The sequence below is a fragment of the Orycteropus afer genome, unplaced genomic scaffold, assembly GCF_000298275.1.
Source record: "Orycteropus afer afer isolate SDZICR_OR568_19922 unplaced genomic scaffold, OryAfe1.0 scaffold00346, whole genome shotgun sequence".
NCBI lineage: Eukaryota > Metazoa > Chordata > Mammalia > Tubulidentata > Orycteropodidae > Orycteropus > Orycteropus afer.
In genome coordinates, this window is record NW_006921933.1 from 3,056,649 (window position 1) to 3,074,618 (window position 17,970).

Below are 17,970 nucleotides of genomic sequence, written 5' to 3' on the forward strand. Positions count from 1 at the left end.
TCAAAAAACTAAAAGCACATGGACAAAAAATACACCATGTAATCACACAGGAACAGTAACCAAAAAAAGGAAAAAGAAGAAGAAAAAACAAGAAAACCTGCAATATCTGGGGATAGGGCACTAAGAGAAAAAAGGCAGAGAAGGAGAATAATGAAGGAAAAATATGGGGAAAATGCAAAAAGAAAAACAAGGAATGGGGTCAACCACGAGAAAAAAGGGGAGGGGGACTTAAATTTTAAAAGAAATAAATAAACAGTTTATTTATTTATTTATTTCAACCAGAAACAGGGAAAAGAAAAAATGCTGAAAACTAGGACTTTGGAGGGGAAGATTAAGAATAATAGTAAAAAGGACAAAAGTATTAATAATAGTAGTTGTTTTATAACAGACAAATATAAACAAACTAATCATCAGAAAAAAGAAAGCAAAAAATGAAAAAATAAAGAGGAAAAAAAAAATCAGTGGAGGACTGGGCAGGACACCCAGGCTCCATTTGAGCACACAGACTGTGGTGGAGTTCCTTTGAACCCAGAAGGTGGGTGAGAGTGGGGATGGCCTCACCTCCGTTCACCAAGCGGGTGTGGGTTATAAGGGTAACAAGAGGAATGTCATGTATTGTCAGACTTGCAGGTCTGGTCTGCCCTTGGGGTTGCTGGCAAGCAGAATGTGTTCTTAAGCACCAGGAATCTGCGAGAGCACTGTCTCTTTAAATATCCAAAATAGTCAAGCGGCTTTTAAACCTTCAAAATGGCGGTGGCCTCTGGACCAGCAAAGGTCCACAGCTCAGCCCGCGTTTCTCTTCACCTTCTCTGTTTATTCCCCAGCCACCAGAGCAGTCCTCCATGCAGTCCCTGGCTAGCAGGGCTGATTTTTAGGTTAATTCTTAGGTCCTGCCACCACTCGGCACTCTCCAAGTTGTCTGTGCCGTGCCATGAGGATCACTCAGGATCGCTGCCAGACCGCAGCTCCATCTGTCTCCTTTTTTGGTATTTTCATGAAAATTTTTCTGCTCATTGGGGTTTAGTTCACTTCTATATCCTTCCCTTCAAGGCTAGGGGTCCAGGGTTATCTTCTGTGTCTGTGTTAATTGGTTTCCCTTTTCTTTGTTGAAGAGGGTCTGTGCAGTCTTTCTGCTTAGTCCGCTATCTTATCGGAATTCATCATGTCCTTAATTCATTCTTTTAAATAGGTTAAATATACCTAATAGCTTTTTTAAGCATTTTTACAGCACAACCTCTTAAAAATTAATGAATAAAAAGTTTTATTTTTTTGTCTGAATTAAGATAACTCTTAAGTTAAGGGGGGGGGGACCTCACTGCAGTCAAGTCAGATTCCAAGGCAGTATCACTATGGAAATATATTGCCCATTCTTCCCCACCAGCCTTCTGGTTAGCACTCAAGTGCCTTAGGCACTATACCACCTGAGCTCCAAGTTAAGGAAAGTTTATTATAATGTTCAGAATTTTTATAGTATTGAAAGCACATAAACCAAAAAAAAAAAAAAATCACTGCCATCAAGTTGATTCCAACTCATAGTGACCCCATTTGGGTTTCTGAGGCAGAAAATCTTTATGGAAGTAGATTGCGCAGTCTGGTGGGTTTGAACCGCCAGCCCTCTGGTTAGCAGTCAAATGCCTTAGGCTAGTGCTCCTTATTGAAAGCACATTTGTTGTTGTTGTTGTTGTTATTTGCCATCAAGTCGGCCCCGACTCATAGCGACCCCTCCTTGGGTTTCCAAGGCAGTATCCCTACGGAAGTAAGAATGCCCAACCTTCCTTCCGAGGAGTGGCTGGTGGGTTTGAACCGCCAGCCTTCTGGTTAGCAGTCAAGTGCCTTAGGCACTATGCTACCAGAGCTCCTTATTGAAAGCACATAGAAGCATTGAAATACCTTCCAAAGTAAAATGTAAATAGTTGTTGGCTTGTCTGTTACTTTAAGTGATTAATTGTTCATTCATTCAGCAAGTATTAATTAAGTGCCTGCTGTGTTCTAGGACAGGTCCTTGGCTGGTACAAATGGTTGGTGATTTGAGCCTATCCAATGGTACCTCAGGAGCTCTGGTGGCGTAGTGCCTAAGGCACTTGACTGCTAACCAGAAGCCTGGTGGTTTAAACCCATCAGCCACTCCTCAGAGGGAAAGTTGGGCAATCTACTTCCGTAGTGATGCTGCCTTAGAAATAGAGAAGAGGCAGGTTGAAACAATCAGGAGGGTAGTGAGAATCAGGAGTTCAGTTTTGCATATGGAAAGTTTGAGATGTCTATTGAAAATCTGAGAAGAGATGTTGAGTAAAGTAGTCTGGGATTTAGGACAGAACCCATGCTTGACATATAAATTTGGGAGTTACCAGCCATTCCTTGGAAGGAAGGTTGGGCAATCTACTTACACAGTGATACTGAAAATAAAACAAAACAAACCCACTGCTGTAGAGTTGTATCCGACTCATAGCGACCCCTCCTTGGGTTTCTGAGTCAGTATCACTACAGAAGTAGATTGTGCAACCTTCCTTCTGAGGAGTGGCTGGTGGGTTTGAACCACCAGCTTTCTGGTTAGCAGTCAAGTGCATTATGCACTTGCTACCAGAGCTCTGTAGTGATATTGCCTCAGAAACCCAAGGAGGGGTCACTATAAGTTGGTCCAACTCAGGGCACATAACAACAACAAACAACAGAGTTGATAAGAAGGAGCTCTGGTGACACGGTACCTAAGATATTTGACTGCTAACTAGAAAGATGCCAGTTCAGACCCACCAGCCACTCCGTGGAAGGAAGATGGGGCAATCTACTTCCATAAAGATTTACCACCTCAGAAAGCCAATGGGGGTCACTTTGAGTCAAAATTGACTCAAAGGCAGTGGGTTTTTGGTTTAGAGTTGATAAAAGAGCTATGAACTGAACCTGGGGTATTCCAAAGTTAAGTGGGCAGGCAGGTGAAAAGGACCAGCAAGGAGACTGAAAAAGAGGGGTGGGCAAAGGAGTAGGAAAGCCTAGAAAAGTGTGTCCTGGAAGTCAAATGAAGAAAGTGGTTCAAGGAGGAGGGAATAACCAACAAGGCCACTTGGTGTTGCTGGTCAAGGGAGGTAAGTTCTGAGGTTGAATTTAACAATGTAGAGGTCACTATTTACCTTGACAAAAGTTATCTTAATGAGGTGGTCAGGGCAGAAGCCAGGGTGGAATGGTTTAAGGGAGAATGGGAGGGGAAAAATTGGAGAAGGATGAGTATAAACTTATTAGAGTCCTTTTGCTGTAAAGGGGAGCAGAGAACTGGGGTGATAGCTAGGAGAATTGCTGGGGTAGTCAGGAGAGATTTGTTTTAAGATGAGAAAAATTACAGCATGTTTGTACAGTGATGGAAGAGGTGAATATTGATTCAGGGCAGAGTTGCTGAAGAAATGTCCTAGAGTGGTCAAAAGATAAGGTCTGGTATACAAATGAAGGAGCTGATCTTGAACCTGGGACAGCTTATCTACAGTAATAGTCAGAAGGCAGAGTATAAGGTATAGTTGCTGGTGAGTGGGTTGATGTGGTGCTATGGGCTTTGGAAAGTTTCTATTTTTGCTTGTGTTTCTTAGTGAAATAGGGAGCTAGATCACCTGCTGAGAGAGAGAATGGTAGAGGAGGTATTGGGAGTTTGAGAGGAAGGGGTATGAGATAGTTGTCCGGAAGCATGAGTCTATGTACTAGGTGATTCCCAGACAATGTGAAGGGCCCACCTGATGTTTCTGATGATGAATTTATGGTTGTATCTGTTCCTGTAGCCAAGTTCAGCTGCCCAGGTGCAGGCAGAGTTGGCAGACAGTTGGATTTAACCAGGATTTGGATTTTTACTAATGTGACCATAGTGAAGGGAAGTAGGAAGAGAGCAATTAATTATGTGATGATTGGCCATAATTTAATCTGCCCAAAGAGGGAAGTAAGGACAGGAAGGAAGTGAAGACCAGTGACAACATGGTAGATCAGTGATTTGTAGGTCCTAGTGGGATGGAAGGAAGGTTGGGCAATCCTACTTCCGTAGTGATACTGCCTTGGAAATCCAAGGAGGGGTCGCTATGAGTCGGGGCCAACTCGACAGCATATAACAACAACAACAACAACAACAGTGGGATGGAAGAATTTTCTACTCAGGGTGCTGGAAGGTTTGAGCTAGGAAGATAGGAGGCTGTGGAATTCAAAGTATGGACACGTTGAAGGCATTGGTAATAACAAGATCTCAAACATGATTGAAACCGAAGGCTGAGGTAGGATGGAGAACCAAATCATTGGATGAGAAGAGTTCAAAGAAATGGGAGATATTTGTGTGATTATTTGAACAAATAACAAACTTTCTTTCCATGTGTCATTACTTGGAACTTAAAGAGAAGTGGGGGACAAAAGTGGGAGGATCAAAGCAGCCCATACAGTACTTGATTACGTTTTCTGAACCATAAAGTCCTGGTGCAAAGTGTATTCAAATATTACAGCCCCATATTGTGAACATTGTGATGGGTGCTTCTTTCATAGCTGGTCATTCTTCTTCTTTGTGTTTCATATTAACACTGATTTTCTTAACACAGTAAGTGGTACTACTTCAGAGATGAACACATTCTTGGATGATCCAGAATTTGCAAGTACTATCTTAAAAGCAGAGCAAGCAATAGAATGTGGAGTTTTTCCAGAAAGAATCTTTCAAGGTTCAAGTGGAAGTTACTTTGTAAAGGATCCTAAGAGGGTGAGAATTTCACAGACCTGCTATATATAACAGAAACTTTGGGAAACAGTAATTTAAATGTGAGGTCATTGTGAGTTACTGAAGATATTTTCCTAATAAATCTGATTTGCAACCTCTTTTCAGGAATAAAGGTCAGTTTTTTTGGGGGGGATGGGGTTACTAAAGCACTTGACTGTTTAGAAATAGATCTGTTTATTTTAAATCACAGTTTGCTGTTTTATTTTATGTTTAGTTTAAAGGATTTATTGTATATTCACAATAAGCTGTAAGTTTGTTACACTTGTGTTCTTAAATCCTCACTTTACAATAGTTTATAACCCATATTAGCCAACCAGATTGGAAATTTAAACTTTTAAAACCTTGTTAATGTTATTTCCAAAGTCCTTGATCTTTTTGGAAGGTAAATGTTGCCCTAGGATATTTTTTCCTGGCTCTGGACCAGAGGGAAGCTGACTGGGTGGTCTGAAGTTGGAGGGCATTGGAATGTGACCAAGTGAAATGAACCAAAGTCTAATTCTAGAGCAGAAAAGAGGTTGATGTGGGACTTTGTTCCACTTAGTCTAGAATTTCTCAGTAATCTACATTATCTTTTTTGGATGCTTTCTGAGTAGTACATAACCAGCAGTCCTGTTTTTCAGAGATCAGAATGATTTTAATCTCAGTTAAATTTTTTTTCGCAAAGATTGAGGTCATATTTTTTTGAGATTGAAATATCTATGTAGGTAATGTCAGTCCCTCAATCGTTTTTCCAAGTTTTATTGATTGCTTAATTTGTTGTTAAGTGAGTTTTTTACTAGTGATTCAGACTTTATCGTATTAGAAAGCAATTATAACACTTACACTTAGAAGGGGAGCTCTGGTAGCATAGTGGCTAAGTCACTTGCCTGCTAATCAGACGGCTGGCGGTTCAAACCCACCAGCCACTCCTCGGAAGGAAGGTTGGGCAATCCTACTTCCGTAGTGATACTGCCTCGGAAACCCAAGGAGGGGTCGCTATGAGTCAGGTTTGACTCGAAGGCACATAACAACAACAACAACAACAACAACACTTAGAAGATTTTTATTTCTAGTCTAAAAATCAGCCATTACCTTTGTACTTTAGTGACCTTTTTGTTTTTGTGGTTGTTGGCTTTATTATAAGTTCGTTTAACAGAGACTCGAGTACTTACCGTGTACTGGGTACCGCACTGCACGCTCAGGGATACCAGCCCTCACAAGGTCTGCGTTTCTTAGGATGTACATTCTAGTAGGAAAAGCAGGCAATGGATCAACATGTAATTTGGATATTTAATAGGTTAGATGAAATAATAACACTATTTGACCTAGAGCAGTAGTTTTATACATTTTAAATTCATTGGAACCCTTTCTTACTTGGAAGTTAGTTCAGTAGTGTAAAACCAGGGGAAATCACAGTTAATCTGGTTGAGATACAGAGTAGGGTTTCAGAACCCTGCCCTTACTTCCTCTAGTGTTCTCAGAGCACAGTAAGAATACCACTGGCCCAAAGAATTATTGACTTTAGATTTTTGAATAAGGATGAATAGAAAAATGTGCTAAAAATTGAACATTTTAATATTTTGGAGTTATGCCCAAATCTGTGGTAGGAAGCAGTAGGAAAAAAATTGATCAGAATGCAAATGTTTTATGGTTTATTACATATATGTTGAAAATCTAATAAGATTTCTACTCCTTTCCCCTATAGAAAATTGTTGGTGTTTTTAAACCCAAATCAGAAGAGCCTTATGGTCAACTGAATCCCAAATGGACCAAATATGTTCATAAGGTCTTCTGCCCATGCTGCTTTGGTAGAGGCTGCCTGCTTCCTAATCAGGGATACCTTTCTGAAGCGGGTGCCTTCCTTGTGGATGAAAAGCTCCATCTAGGCGTTGTGCCTAAAACAAGGGTAAAAGGAGAATTTGTATTCTTGTACTTCGAATTTACTGCCTATGTACCTCTGAACATTTTAATAATTCCTAATGACAGAATGTGAAGTGGACTCCTTTTTTTTGGTAACATCATGAAGGGAGCTCTGGTAGCATAGTGGGTAAGGCACTTGACTGCTAACCAGAAGGCTGGCGGTTCAAACCCACCAGCCACTCCTCGGAAGGAAGATGGGGCAATCTACTTCTGAAGTGATACTGCCTCAGAAACCCAAGGAGGGATCGCTATGAGTTGGGGCCGACTCAATGGCACATAACAACAGTAAAACATCATGAAAGAGCTCTGTTAGAACAGTGCCTGAGGTACTTGACTGCTAACCAGAAGGTTAGTGGTTCAAACCCACTAGCCATTCTGCAGAAGGAAGACGAGGCAATCTACTTCGTAAAGATTTACTGCCTTGGAAACCCAATGAGTGGGAATCAACTTGATGGTACTGAGTTTGCTTTGGTTTAAATGTCATGAGCCACTAGTAGACACAAAAGTATACACAAGAGTATCAAGGGAATATCTCTTGTTCATGTGAGGTCAGAAGATACTAAAGAAAAGACATGAATAGACACTTCACCAAGGAGGATATTCAAGCGGCCAACAAACATATGAAGAAATGCTCACGATCATTAGCTATTAAAGAGATGCAAATCAAAACAACAATGAGATACCATCTTGCTCCAGCACTAGTATCAAAGTTCAACAAGACAGAAAATAACAAATGCTGGCGAGGTTGTGGAGAGATTGGGACTCTCATACACTGCTGGTGGGACTGTAAAATGGTACAACCATTGTGGAAAGCAGTATGGCGATTCCTTCAAAAGTTGGAAATACAAATACCATTTGACCCAGCCATCCCATTACTAGGTATATACCCTAAAGAAGTGAGAGCCATAACAAGAACAGATATATGCATGCTGATGTTCATCGCAGCACTATTTACAATAGCCAAAACTTGGAAACAACCTAGATGTCCAACAACTGAGGAATGGATAACCAAACTTTGGTACATTCACACAATGGAATACTATGCAACGCTAAAGAATAATGTAGAATGTGCAAAACACCGCATAACGTGGATGAACTTGGAGGACATTATGCTGAGCGAAATAAGTCAGTCACAAAAGGACAAATATTGTATTAGTCCATTATTGTAAAAGTTAAGGAAAGGTTTATATATTGGAGGACATTTTCTTTGTTGGTTACCAGGGGTGGGAGGGAAGGGGAGGGAATGCTGTTAGATAGATAGAGATAAATATTGATTTGGGTGAAGAGGAGGGCAATGTACCAAATGTGAGTGACCAATATGGCAGCATTGAGGATGAGAAAGACATAGAGAGTTACATGGGCAGTACAGACAACAAATATGAACCCGTTTGCATATACAGTACTGAGTTGTCAGTGAAAGCAAACATGGGTGTAGGGACGGATAGATGGGTGAACAAGCTAAACAATTAGGTATGTCTAAATGGAGAGTGTATCCAAGATCATATATAGGGTTGGCAGACAATGGGCCTATAAGTTCATGTGAATGATCAGAATTCCCAGGTGTATAGTAGAGCTGACAAGGCGCAAGGTTATGGTCATTACTTGGTCACAGCCAGCTACCCAGAGGGACCGAGTAGTTGATCCTGCGGGCTTGGGACCATAGTCGCAGGGGACATCAAGCTCAATTGGCATAACATACTATACAAAACATTGTTCCACCTACTACTTTGGCGAGTAGCGACTGGGACCTTAAAAGCTAGGAAGCTGCCATCTAGGTGCAACAACGGGTCTCTCCTCGTCAAGAAGAAAGAAGAAAACCAAAATTAATGGAAACAATCAGTCCTAGTGACTGGTACACCATCCGATCTGCAACCTATACAACTATGAGACCAGAAGAACTAGATGGTGCCCAGCTACCACTGCCATCCACTTGGAAGGGATGTAGGAGATCCTGCATAAAGAGGGAGAACAATGTGGTACAAAACTCAAAATCATTTGGAGGCAAAAAAAAAAAAAGAAGGTGGGGACCAGGTTTGCTGGTCCAATGGAGCTTGGTGTAACCACTGAGACTATGGCCCCTAGCTGCCCTTCAGGTCTGGAATTGAACCCACAACTGTGGTTTCCAGCCAAACAAAGTACAGGCATGTGAGTTAAACATTTACCTCAAGTAGACACACGCCCTGAAGAGAACAATCATGGGAGAAGGAAGGGCTGCTTATGCACAGGGAGATAGCTCAGGGTGCAGAAGAGTATGAAGGGATGGACACTGGGAGGAGGTAACTATGGGGAGGAAGTGGGAGGGGAGCTGCTGCATTGTAAATTTTGGTCAATGACATGAGACAAAGTATATGTGAACTGCTGTATGAAAAGTGAATTTACTCTGTAAATCTTCACCCAAATCCTAATTTAAAAAAAAAAAAAGAAGATACTAAAGAAGGGAAAAGGCCTAGTATTTAGAACGGAGAGAGATCAGAGATCTTGAGATTCTATTAAAGGGAGAAGTGACTAATGTGTCCAAAAGAGTATTATTTTCCTTGTGGCCTTTGTAAAATTACTTGAAGCCTTCCTCAAAATGTTCATTCCTAATTCTACATTTTAGGACTGTTATTTCTTCCACTTTTATACCTCTCAAAGAAAAAAAAGTATCAATTAACAAAGGACTTTGCAAAATCTCCTGGCTTTTCTCTTTTTAATTCTGCGGCATTTATTATAGAGTTGAGCTTTGCTGATTTCCAGCATTGAATGAGTCTTACAGTGTATGCAAACAGAAATACTGTCATGCAAATTCTGACCACTTTTCTAAAATGTGTATTTCTAGGTGGTTTCCCTGGTCAGTGAGACATTTAACTACAGTGCAATTGACCGGGCAAAGTCAAGAGGCAAAAAGTATGCTTTAGAGAAAGTGCCAAAAGTAGGTAGAAAATTTCATCGGATAGGACTTCCTCCTAAGGTAAGTTACTCTGAGAGGCTATATATGGGGGACCACTTGTTGATTCAGCATATATTTCCTGAGCTCAGTTTTTTCATCTTCAAGCTTATAATAAACAAGCAATTTCCATGCAGTAATAAAGTTGTTAAGATGGCAATTTCAAGGAGACCTGAGAGTTTAGAAGCAGGAGGACTGACTCCATTTGGAAGAATTCTTCAAAGAAGAGGTTGTGTCTAATGGTTTAGGAACACAGGTCTAGAATCAGACCCAGATTCCAATCTTAGCCTATCCACCGGTTAGCGCTGAGACTTTGGGTGAGTTTCTTATTGTCTAACCTTCAGTTTCTGTATAATTATTAAAAACTGCCTTGTAGAGTGATTGTGAGGATAAAATTAAGAAATGCATGTCAAATGCTTGGTAGAGTGCCTGGCACATAGTAGATGGTCAGTAAATGTTTACTTGTTACATAGGAGATTTTGTTCTTGTTATTACTTCTTTTAAATAAACCTGAGGAATAATTAACAGCTAAGGTAAGGCAGTCGACTTCTGTAAAGATTTACAGCCTTGGAAACTGTGGGGTGGGGCAGTTGCTATGAGTCAAAATCAAGTCAGTAATAGTGGATTTGGGTTTTTTGGGGGGGTCATATAGTGGCTAAGGCATTTGTCAGCTAAGCAGGTCAGCAGTTCAAATTCACCAGTCACTCCCAGGGAGAAAGATAAGACAGTCTGCGTCTATAAAGATTTATACCCATGGAAATGCTATGGAGCAGTCATACACTGTCCTGTAGAGTAGATGGCAGTGGGTTTAAGCAAGGTCAGGGAAAATGAATTGGAAAGACACTGTAGGCAAAGTATGTGCAAATCTAGGGGAAAGCTCTATGCATTCTGTATATCTTAATTTGAAGATCAAAGATTAGTCTTCAGTATGGATTATACCTCAACATAAAACAAAAATCCTAACAACTGGACCAGTGAGCAACAGCATGATAAATAGAGAAAAGACTGAAGTTGTCAGGGATTTCACTTTACTTGGATCGATAGTCAACACCCATGGAAGCAGCAGTCAGGAAATCAGATATCATATTGCCCTGGGAAAATGTGCTGCAGAAGACCTCGTAAAATGTTGAGGAGCAAAGATGTGACTTTGAAGACTAAGGTACATCTAATCCATGATATGTTTAAATGCCTTGTAAGCACGTGAAAGCTGGACAGTGAGTAAAGAGGAAGAGTTAATGCCTTTGAATTGTGGTATTGGTGAAGAATACTGAAAATACCATGGACGACCAGAAGAATGAACAGATCTTTCCTGGAAGACGTGCAGCCGGAATGCTCTTTACAAGTGAGAATGGCCAGACTTCATCTCACCTACTTTGGTCATGTTGTCAGAAGGGACCAGTCCCTGAAGAACGGTATCATGCTTGGTAAAGGGGAGGGTCAGCAAAAAAGGGGAAGACCCTCCACAATATAGATCAACACAGTGGCTGCAGCGATGGGCTCAAGCACAGCAAGGATCGGGAGGATGGCCCAGGACTGGGCAGTGTTTCGTTCTGTTGCACGTGGGATTGCTATGAGTTGGAGCCAACTCAGTAGCACCTAAGAGCAGCAACAACAGTTGACCTGTGATTGTTGTTGGATATTGTTCTTGCTGTGCATTTATATCGAGATAAAAGAATTTGAGTAGAAATTCATGATTAACCCTTTTTTTTTTTTAATTCAAAGTAGGCAGGAAGTTTGAAATTTGTTGCAAGGTCTGTTATTTTTTAGATATGCTGAAATGAGTATGACTAAAGAAAGATATTATTTTCATATTTATGACTGCTGGGAGTAATTATAAGTGCTTTAGAGAAAACCTTTAGGAAGCGTTCAAATGTTATGCCAACAACAAAAAACAGAAAGTATTGGAATAAGAAATAGATTTTCTTTGTGATGATCAGTGTGTATTTATGAAACTTAGAGGTTAGCGATTACATGTGTTTTAACTTTGCATTTCCTGCTTTATAATAATTAAGGTTTTTTAATGTTAACAAGTAGTAATTTTAGTAACAGAAATGCCTTTTTAAAAGACTGCTCTGTGTTGTTGTGTGCCGTCAAATCAATTCTAACTCAGTGACCATGTAGGACAGAGTAGACTGCCCTGTAGGGTTTCCTAGGCTGTAATCTTTATGGGAGCAGATTGCCAGATTTTTTCTCCTGGGGGGAGGCTGGTAGGCTTTGAACCACCGACCTTTCGGTTAGCAGCTGAGCACTTAACCATTGTGCCACCAGGACTGTTAAAAGACCACTAAAGAAGTTATGATCGATTGAGTCTTTAAAATTTATGACAATATTGTTAATCTCCATGGTTGAAGAATTTTTATTTATCTATTTTATGTTGTAAAAAGAAATCCTGAAATATTTCTTAAATAAGACATAATTGGACTGTTATTAAATAACCAGATTTAACTGATTTTAGCGAATAATTTTGGAAAACAGCTTTCTTGTTAAGAGTGTCACATTGAGGACACACATTTAGTTTCTTTTTTAATTATCCTAAAATAGCTATACTCTTTGAAAATCTAGGGTAAAGCATTTTTTATTTGCTATGTGTTCTTTGTGTGATTTAATTTAAAATTATAAGAATAATTTCCTTGATAAATGTGGCTTATCTAAATGTTAACTCTTCTACTTTCCTTCTGATTGTGTTTATGTGATATTACATATTTATATGTAGTACTGCTAAGAGATTAAAAAGTTAATCCCTTTGTTCTTGTGCTTTCTTTTCTAACTGTAGTTTTTAAAATTATAGATTGGTTCCTTTCAGTTATTTGTTGAAGGTTACAAGGAGGCTGAATATTGGCTTAGGAAATTTGAAGCTGATCCTTTGCCTGAGAACACTAGAAAACAGTTTCAGTCACAGTTTGAAAGATTAGTTGTTTTGGATTACATCATCAGAAATACAGGTATTGAAGTTCTCTCATTTGATCCCTCAAACCTCATTAGTTTTCAAACTATATTCAACTCTTGTTATCCAAATCAACGACATTACTTTGATGCAGAAGTCTTGAGGCACTTCCTCTGTCCTTAGACACAGATGTAGTATCCACCCTGCTGGGCACATTAATCCTGTGCTGGTAATTGAGTCAGCAGGTCCTGTCCAGGTGAGAGAATTTCCTCGCAGCAAGACAAAGCCTATTATTGGAAATAGCCCTGGTGGTGCAGTGGCCGAGTGCTCCGTGGCGAACCGAAAGGTCTGCAGTTCAAACCCACCAGCCACTGCACGTAAGAAAGATGGGGCAGTCTGCTTCTGTAAACATTTACAGCCTGGGAATCCCCATGAGGCAGTTCTGCTCTATCGTATAGGATGGCTATGAGTCAGAATTGACTTGACGACACTCATCTACAACAAATACCTGGAGAAGATGAATGATAAAACTTGATGTGTAAAGTATTTTGGGTGCTTATTTCTTCATTATGATAACTGTTAGTATACTCTGTAAATACATTATATGCTTACTTTTTCCTGCTGCTGAAAGGGAGCAGTGATGTAGCTATCTAGAACAGTGCTTCCAAAATGTGGTTCTCTGTGCTGGAAGAGTCAGCATTACTGGGAACTTGTTAAATGTACAACCTCTTGGCCTCCACCCCGATCTACTGAGGCAGAAACTTTGTATGTGGGGCCCAACAATCTGTGTTTTAACAAGCTCTCCAGGTAATTGCGATACACTCTAAAGTTTAAGAACTTCTGGTTCAAAAAAATATGTTCTTATTTATATTCATGTCTGAAAAAGCATTATGTAATTATTTTTCAGATTTACCTTCTTAAATTCTTAAATTTACTGAGGCTTGGAGGCTGCTTTTCGCTTGGGTGTGGCTCTGTAATAAGGCCAGGGCCTGAGGTAGGCGGGCCCAGGGTTTAGAGGCTGCTTTTTGCTTGGGTGTGGCTCTGTATCAAGGCTGGGGCCTGAGGTAGGTGGGTTGGTGGCTTGGAGGGTGCTTTTAGCTTGGGAGAGGCTCTTTATTAAGGCCAGGGCCTGAGGTAGGTGGGCTGGGCTCAGAGGCTGCTTTTCACTTGTGGGCAGCTGTATTTCAAGGCCATTGCCTGAGGTAGGCAAGTGCAGAGGGGTTAGGAACAACTAAGGGAAACAAACTTGTCTCAGTTTGTTGTCCTATGGTGGCTTACCTGTTGCTATGAGGCTGGAGGCTATGCCACCATGTTGCAAAATGCAAGGAGGGTTACCCATAGTGGGCAGGTTTCAGAGAAGCTTCGGGGCTAAGACAGACTTGGAAGAAGGAAGAGGCCATCCACTTCTCAAACAATTGGCCAGTTAAACCCTTATGAATAACAGTTAAACACTGTCTGATATATTACTGGAAAACTTTGTGACTAGCCCTGAAACATTGTCCGATACAGTGCTGGAAGATGAGCCTATCAGGTTGGAAGGTACTCAAAATTTGACTGGAGAGAAGCTGATTCCTCAGAGTAGAGATGACTTTAACCATAAGGATAGAGTAAAGCTTTCAGGACCTCCATTGGCTGATGTGGCACAACTCAAATTGAGTAGAAACAGGTGCAGTCATCCATAAAAATTAGAACATGGGATGTACGAAGTATGAATCTAGGAAAATTGGAAGTTGTCAGAAATGCAATGGCATGCATAAAGATCAATATCTTAGGCATTAGCTGAAATGGATGGGTTTTGGCCATTTTGAATCAGACAAGCATATGATCTACTATGCCGGGAATGACAAATTGAAAAGAAATGGTGTGGCATTCATTGTCACAAAGAATGTTTCAAGATCTGTCCTAAAGTACAACACTGTCAGTGATGGGATAATATCCATACACCTACAAGGAAGACCAGTTAATACTACTGTTATTCAAATTTATGCATCAACCACCAATGCCAAAGATGAGGAAATTGAAGACTTCTACCAACTTCTGCAGTCTGAAATTGACCAAACATGCAATAAAGATGTGTTGATTACTACTGGTGACTGGAATGCAAAAGTTGGAAACAAAGAAGAGTTACTGGTAGTTCTCCAGAAAATATGGCCAAGGAGATAGAAATAATCCTGGAGATGCATGATAGAATTTTGCAAGACCAATGACCTATTCATTGCAAATATCTTTTTAACAACAAAAGTGATGACTATACACATGGACTTCACCAGATGGAATACACAGGAATCAGACTGACTACATTTGTGGCAAGAGGCAATGGAGAAGTTCAATATCTTCAGCCAAAACTAGGCCAGGAGCTGATTGTGGAACAGACTATCAACTGCTCACATGCACATTCAAGTTAAAGTTGAAAGCAAAACAAGTCTTTGAGAGCCAAAATATGACCTTGATAATATCCCTCCTGAATTTAGAGACCATTTAAAGCATATATTTGATGCATTGAACACCAATGACTGAAAACTAGAGGAATTGTGGGATGACATCAAGAACATTATCCATGAAGAAAGCAAGAGGTCATTAAAAAGATGAGAAAGGAGGAAAAAAACAAAATGGATGTCAGAAGAGACTCTGAAACTTGCCCTTGAGTGGAGAGTAGCTAAAGCAAATGGAAGAAATGACAAGATAAAAAAGCTGAACAGAAGATTTCAAAGAGCAGCTCGAGCAGACAAAGCCAATTACTATAATGAAACGTGCAAAGACCCGAAGTTAGAAAACCAAAAGGGAAGAACACACTTGGCATTTCTCAAGCTAAAAGAGCTGAGGAAAAAATTTAAGCCTTGAGTTGCAATATTGAATGATTCAGTGGGCAAAATATTGAATGATGCAGGAAGCATCAAAAGAAGATAGAAGGAATACACAGAGCCACAGTACCAAAAACAACTGGTAGATCTTCATCCATTTCAGGAGGTGGCATATGATCAAGAACCAATGATACTGAGGGAAGAAATTGAAGCTGCACTGAAGGAATTGGTGAAGAACAAGGCTCCAGGAATTGATAAAATACCCATTGAGATGTTTCAACAAATGGATGCCCCATTGGAGACACTCACTCAGTTATGCCGAAAGATTTGGAAGACAGCTAGCTACCTGGCCAACTGACTGGAAGAGATCCATATTTGTACCCATTACAAAGAAACATGATCCCACAGAATGTGGAAACTATTGAACAATATTAATATCACATGCAAGTAAAATCTTACTGAAGATAATTTGAAAGTGGTTGCAGCAGTATATTGACAGAGAACTTCCAGAAATGCAAGCTGGATTCAGAAGAGGACGTGGAACGAGGGATATAGCTAATGTGAGATGGATCTGGGCTCAAAGCAAAAAGTATCAGAAAGATGTTTACTTGTGTTTTATTGACTATGCAAAAGCATTTGATTGTGTGGATCATAACAAATTATGGATAACATTGAGAAGAATGGGAACTCCAGAACACTTAATTGTACTCATGAGGAACCTGTTCATAGATCAGGAGGCTGTCATTCGAACAGAACAAGGGGATACTGCATGGTTCAGAATCAAGAAGGGAGTGCATCAAGGTTGTATCCTTTCACCATACTTATTCAACTTGTGTGCTGTGCAAATAAATCCAAGAAGCTTGATTATATGAAGATGAACATGGCATCAGGATTGGAGGAAGACTCATTAACAACCTGGGATATGCAGCTGACACAACTTTGCTTGCTGAAAGTAAGGATGACTTGAAGCACTTATTGATAAAGACTACAGTCTGCAGTATGGATTGTACCTCAATATAAAGAAAAAAAAAAAATCCTCACAACTGGTTCAGTAAACAGCTTCATGGTAGATGGAGAAAAGATTGAAGTTGTCAAGGATTTCATATTACTTGGTTCCGCAGTCAACACCAAAGGAAGCAGCAATCAAGACATCAGATGAAGTATTGCACTGGGCAGATCTGCTGCAAAAGACCTCTTTAAAGTGCTGATGAGTAAAGGTGTCTCTTTGAAGACTAATGTGCGCCCAACCTAAGCCATGGATTTTTTGATCACCTCATATGCATGTGAGAGCTGGACAGTGAATAAGGAAGACCCAACAAGAGTTGATGCTTTTGAGTTGTGGTGTTGGTGAAGAATGCTGAAAGTACCATGGACTGCCAGAAGAACAAACAAATCTGCCCTGAATAAGTGCAGCTGGAATGCTCCTTGGAAGTGAGAATGGCCAGACTTCATCTCACCTACTTTGGTCGTGTTGTCAGAAGGGACCATTCCCTGAAGGAGGATATCATGCTTGGTAAAGTGGAGGGTCAAGGAAGAAGTGGAAGGCCCTCAATGAGATGAAGAGACCCAGTGGCTGCCATGATGGGCTCAGGTATAGCAAGGATCATGAGGCTGGCACAGGACCAGGCAGTGTTTCGTTCTGCTGTGCGTAGGGTCGCTATGAGTCGGACATGACTTGATAGCACCTAACAACAACAGGAACTAACTTCTTAATTAATATGGCCTTAGATTAATATTGAAATTAATGTACAGTTCTGTAGTACTTCTATACTGACTTTAGGTGAAATTTGCCTGACAAATAGGGATAGATACTTTTTCTTCTTAGGTGAGGAGATGTTATCCTTGATTGTAATCACCTGGATTAATAACTCTTGACAATAATTGTACCTCCCTCGCAGGATAGGTGGTTATGAAGATTAAAAGAATGAATACATATAAGCACTTACAACATTTGAAAGAGTAAATGTCATCAATTTTTGTATGTATGAAATTAGAACCTTTAATATAAATTTACACCACAGATAACCAATCTCAATTAATCCCATTTAATCTGAAGGTCTCAGTAATCAAGAGTTAACTATATTTTTCCCCTTGATATTAATCATATCCATAACAATGAAGTAACAGATTTTATTTGTTTGTTTGTTTTACAAGACAGAGGAAATGATAATTGGTTAATCAAATATGAAAAGCAGAATCGTAAAAAAGCCATTGACAGTAAGGTAAGGAAAATAAAAAAGTTTTTTGTATTGTATGTATATATAATGTGCACACACACACATACATAAACAAATACACAATCAATTTCTATAACATCTCCCTTAAAAAAGGCTTTAAAATTATGACCATTCACCATTTTCTCCTTCCTTCCCTTAGGCCCTTGGTTTTTCTCATCTGTTTTCTTTCCTTCCCTTGTTTACATTCCGTCTTTTTCTATTTATTATTATCTCTGTCAAGTTTTAGTTTTAATTTGTGTTAGTATAAAAGAATGATGCCAGCTCAGTGCTTTGTGAGGGCTTGGGAAATGTGTTGTAGACCCATCACATTGATTTTGCTTGTATGTAATAATGGCTCCTGTATTTTTGGTCAACATGTTTATATTTCCCTGATTCACTTCTCTTTGATTTTAGGAATTTGGCGTTACCCAACACTGTATAAAATGAAAAGTACACGCTTTACCTGTGGTTACAGCCATTAAACTTAAAAAGAAAAATGTTCTTCTACTTATGAGAAGCTG

The 17,970-nt window shown here is 39.9% G+C and overlaps 1 protein-coding gene across 1 annotated transcript in view; it reads left to right on the plus strand.

The window, feature by feature from the left end:
- PI4K2B (phosphatidylinositol 4-kinase type 2 beta) overlaps nt 1–17,970 on the plus strand; it is a 35,974-nt gene that overhangs the window by 9,722 nt on the left and 8,282 nt on the right. The window contains exons 2-6 of the mRNA XM_007952563.2: nt 4,551–4,705; nt 6,408–6,608; nt 9,441–9,572; nt 12,337–12,490; nt 17,388–17,455. Of these exons, the coding sequence (XP_007950754.2) occupies nt 4,551–4,705; nt 6,408–6,608; nt 9,441–9,572; nt 12,337–12,490; nt 17,388–17,455 (710 nt within the window). The remainder of the gene's footprint in view (nt 1–4,550; nt 4,706–6,407; nt 6,609–9,440; nt 9,573–12,336; nt 12,491–17,387; nt 17,456–17,970) is intronic.